General features: G+C 37.3%; 1 protein-coding gene across 1 annotated transcript; it reads left to right on the top strand.

Moving 5' to 3' along the window:
- Nucleotides 1–467: 467 nt before the first annotated feature.
- Nucleotides 468–1,475, top strand: LOC140245164 (melatonin receptor type 1B-A-like). The gene has a single exon (XM_072324763.1). The coding sequence runs from the start codon at nt 468–470 to the stop codon at nt 1,473–1,475; it is 1,008 nt and encodes a 335-aa protein (XP_072180864.1).
- The last annotated feature ends 3,748 nt before the right edge of the window (nt 1,476–5,223 follow it).

The following is a 5,223-nucleotide window of genomic DNA, read 5'->3' as shown; positions in this document are numbered from 1 at the left end:
TTTCTTTGACAGAGAGTTTGGAGTTACAAGAAGAAAGTCACTGTGCAGACTTTTCAACCCAATGTTTGTTACTTGTGATGCCATTCAGGGTGAAGATAATTCTAGATTACTTACATGTCATAAGTTATGTGGAGACTCAAGCAAGAATACACTCGAGGAATGAAGTAAGATACATGGTAATTTAGACCAATGTTCAGATTCTTGTGAATGCAGATATTATATGAGTGGAAGAATTATTTTCTAAATGCATTAGAAAGCTTTTGAATTTGTTCTGAAAGGCCAGGACTAGATGCATGAGTAGACTTCATTAAGTAGCCTGATGGCCTGCCATGATGTGGATGTAGTGCTGACACTATTTTCATCATGACTGAGAACAGTAACCTTCAGTTCATTTCACCAACATATAAATGTAAAAATAGTTATGCATACTCTGTGTTCCCGGCTATGAGGCAGCAAGTCTAGGAATCATGGCCCTCTCTACGGAAGCTACAGTACGATTTGCTGTCAGCCTTATCCTGAGTGTTGTTGGAACATTGGGAAATGTTTGTGCCCTAGTGGTGGTGACCAAGTCACCAGCCTTGCGGAAACGGAGCAATGCCTTCTTGGTCAACCTGTCATTTGTTGACTTCCTTGTGACTGCTGTTGTCATGCCCATGTTCCTTGCACAAACCTACTATCAATCGTGGCCTTCAACTTATGGATCATGCCAGGCGTTTACTTACCTGTTCATCGCCTGTCCAGGAAATTCCTTTCTTACTGCCTTACTCTTTACTCTATATTGCTATGTAAAGATCACTAAATCTTCAGTGTTGTTTGAAAGACTATTCAGTGGATACAAGGTTCTTGTTTATCTCTTGTGTATATGGATTTGCTCCATTACTTTCACAATCTTGGCAGAATTGATATCTGCTAAAATCAAGTATGTAGATGTCTACATGTACTGTTTTTATGAACCTCATGACCACAAGTCATGGGTCTACTTTGCAGTGTTTTCTGGCATAGGAGGAATAGTCATTCTTGCGGTGCCCCTAGCCTACAACCACATCTATCGCTCAGTGCGATGTGCTCGCCAAAGGATTCACGCTGCACCCCCTGCTGATCAGCAGAATACAACTCAGCATGGTCCCTGTAGCAGAAGTGTACACAGCAAAGAAGAGCTGCGCATTACCAAAGTTGCTCTGTTGGTATCATGTGAGGTAATAATAACCTGCCTTCCTGGTTGTATCAATTTGATGCTGCAACAAGCCATTCCTGCAGCAGTGCCTGCTTGGAGGTATATCTCAATATTGCTCCTGGTGAAGTCTGCCATCAACCGATATCTGTATGGATGGATCAACAAGCACTACATGAATGCATATCGCAAGGTCTTTGCACCCTGCTTCAGGAACAGTCAGCCTTCTGAGAATTCAGACTGTGTGGATAACATTAACAATCGCAGTAATGATAAAGTATCTGAAACTAAGCAATCTTCCTAGTGACATGTTGATCCTTATCCAACTTTCCCCCTAGAGCAAGTAAAAGGATCGTACAGTTTTGGTTGAGACCTAATTTCAAGTTTCTAACATTTTTTGGTGAGATAATGAGAAACCTCTTATGAAATATAAAAGAGTATGTAATTCTATTAGGAATTCAACATTTATTTGATGAAAATTGGTTTTGAAATGGCTGAGATATCCAAAAAAGAGCAATTCTAATAAAGTGTGGGACCCACACTTTATTACAATCGCTTTGTTTTTGCTTTGTTTTTGGATGTTTCAGTCATTCCAAACCCGATTTTCATCAAATAAACTTTGAATTCCTCATAAAATGTTATGCTCTTTACTTTATCATAGTGTTTTCTTGGTATCTCGCAAAAAGTTAAAAGCCCAATTCTCATATCCAACAATACTGTACCATCCCTATAATTGTTGGTTCTAAGAAAAACTGTGTGATAATAGTTGTCCAAACTATTTTTTGACATTCCATGTCAATCATACTACATATCTTACATTTCTGTTATGACAACAAATGTACATAGAAATCATATCACAAATCAAATCATAGAAATCAAATCATATTTACCAGTGATGAGGTTGCATCTTCTTCTAAGCCACATCCTGACTTTGGCGACAAGTAAAAAAGGGGAGAATAAATACATGTGGGGAGATTTCATTCCTATCAAGATTTTCATCAGTTTTCTGAATTTTGACAACAAACTTAATTTAGATTTCATCCTGATTTTGCATGTTTGTTTCCTATAATTTTTGTTTTCTTTGCATGTTATCATCAATTCTAAGTTTAAGATGTACAACTTGATGATGGAAGCTCCATGTCAGGAGTTTGTAGAATAATCAGGCATGTAGAATGTAGAATAGTTGAATGTGCGTGTGCAAAATTTTGATGTATTAAACTTGAGAATAAAACTTGTATGAAAAAGAGCTTGCACATTTGTGATTTTATTCACACAGGCAGTACACCTTGAAACATGCAATAGATGTGTATTGCATGAGATTGGCGTTATCATTGTGTGATGTTAAGATGCATTATACAGGACAGTTTATTTTTTCCAATGGCCACAATGGGTCTGCAAAGTTACTTGTTTGCTCCGCACTTTGTGTCTGAGAGGGATTTAATCTCCCCAAATTTGGTATGGAAACAACAAGGATTAGTAGTTGTCATTTGATGGCAGAACATAGCTTAGCTTTGCCTGTGAGATTGATTCATTCATTGTATAATATTGAGTTGGTCATAAGGGCATGGCATAGTCCCATACTTGCTTACTTACAATGTATGTTGGTTAAGCAGGTGATTTGCTCAATGATTGGACAGACCATGATTTGGTTGTGCTGGTGCATAGGCCACACCCCAGGTTTATATACTGCTTTATTGCAGCCTTATTGCAACCTAAAACTCACTGTTGATATTTTTTTTTTCAAATCTGCATTTGGATGGATAATGGCACAGCAGCTGTAATCATAACTGAAGAAATTGACGCAGATGGGTTTCAGACCTATAATCATATTTATTGGTTATGCCATAGAACATTTTTCATGCAAAGCAAGGCATTTTTGTGCATGTTAAAGGATGAATATTTGAATTGAGTGTCTCTCAAACATATTTGGCCAGTCATGGTCCTTGTGTGTTTTCCAGTCAATCTTTTGTTTTTATTTTTAAAGGCTTTGCAACTGCAATCTGAATGGTCTGACCTCTAAACCATGATTAAGGAGGTACAGCTTGGCACTAACTTGTATTAAATACTCCCACCTTGTTGCTTTCATGTAATTATGTACTGAGTTTTGCATGTTTTGTGTTTGATTGACAGAACAAGGAGTTTGTGACACAGCTGTTATATGGAATGTCATTGTAAAAGGCAGGCTTCAATTTCAGATTCATTTCAGTGTCTGAACAGCTTGCAACTCTGAAGGTGATCAGAATTATGCTTTGAAAATGTCATTACAAAGAATACATTTTTTTTTTTTTTGGTGTCAAAACTCTCACAATGGGAAAACCAATTTTGATTTGTCATGGTGAAAAACATTAAGATCTTTCAGTGATTTTGTTGTCAATGCCCTTAATGCATTGGAAGATGTGAGCTGAATCAGCGTTCCCTTGAGGGAAAGTAATTTATATGCTGCACGACTCCAGCTTGAATGTCTGCTTTTCAGTGTGTTTGCCCACAAAGCATTTTTTTATGCCTCCACCACGAAGTGGTGCCGGAGGCATTATGTTTTCGGGTTGTCCATCCTTCCGTCCGTCAGTTCAACACATTTGTGACAAACATTTCAATATTTTGCTAATTTTGTGAAAATGTAATCACACATTGTCCACATGTACTATAGACCTATTAGGAGAATCATGCATTATGGCGGAGGCATACCAGTTGCCTTAGCGACATTTCTAGTTTTTTTTTTTTTAATATGAACACATCCAGTGCGGAATGTTTGCTCGGTCTGTGTAGGCATTATGTATGAAAACTGTTGTTGCTTTTGTTTGTTTGTTTGTTTGTTTGTTTTTTACCTCTGCTATATATTTGATAATTTACTTGTGACTTTCTTGGAATTCTGATGGGATTAAACTGATTACAGCCTGCCTTCCTGTTATTTTTTTTTTATGCCCCTGCCACAAAGTGTCGCCAGAGGCATTATGTTTTCGGGTTGTCTGTCCCTCCGTCCGTCCGTCCTTCTGTAATGAATTTTGTGGACAGCGTAACTAAAAAACAGTTTAAGGTATCCTAATGAGACTTGGTATGTATATGCATGAGTGGACAAAGTTGTGCCTATCAACTTTTGGGGGCACATGCTCAAGGTCAAAAGGTCATGGTCAAATGCTCAAAATTTCACTATTTCCCCCATATCTATGCAATGCCTGGAAGTTTTTTCTGGAAACTTGGTATATACATGTAATACCAAATAAAAATTTTCCAGAGAGAGTTTCAAGTCATGAGGTCAAAGGTCAGATGTCAAGTGAAAATGTTAAAATTTCACTTTTTTCTCCATATCTTGGAAATGGCTCAAGCTATCTTCATGGAACTTAGTACATATAATGCATGTACTGACTAGCAGTGATTATCTAGGGAATGTGGAGTCATGGGTCAAAGGTCAAGGTCAACTTCTCATAATTTCACTTTTCCCCTCATATTTAAATGCAATACTTGCCAGATTTTTCTTGAAACTTGATATATACATGTATATCCCAATAGATATTCTCTTGGAAGTTTCTTGCCCAAAGGTCTAAGGTCAAGTGAAAGGGCGAAATTTAATTTCTTGGTCCATATCTCGAAAGTGACTCAAGGTATCATCATGAAACTATGCATGTTCTACCTGACAGTGATTCTCTTGGGAATTTTAGGGTCAAAGAGCCAAAGTTCCAGGGTCAAAGGCCAAATTAAAATGCAAATATTTTACTATTTGATAGTGAAATTACACTTTTTCTCCCTACCTGTAAAATTTAATCTATGCATAGACTTATTAAAAAAAAGGGGTCAAAAGTGAAGTAAAAATCCTCAAATTCCCAAATACCTGCACTCTTAGGCAGTATAGCCATCCATCCAATTAAACCTAGTTCAAGGTAATATTTTGCCAATAATTTGAAACTCATCACACATTGTCAAAACATTGTACTATAGACCTATTAGGAGAACCATGCATTAAGGCGGAGGCATACCAGTCGCGATAGCGACATTTCTAGTTTTAATTTGGTATCATACTGTTATTCCTTACCTTTCTCAGTCTTAATTTTCAAAGT

Source organism: Diadema setosum, chromosome 22 (genome assembly GCF_964275005.1).
Source record: "Diadema setosum chromosome 22, eeDiaSeto1, whole genome shotgun sequence".
In the NCBI taxonomy this organism is placed as follows: domain Eukaryota; kingdom Metazoa; phylum Echinodermata; class Echinoidea; order Diadematoida; family Diadematidae; genus Diadema; species Diadema setosum.
This window is presented reverse-complemented; position numbering and strand designations above follow the sequence as displayed.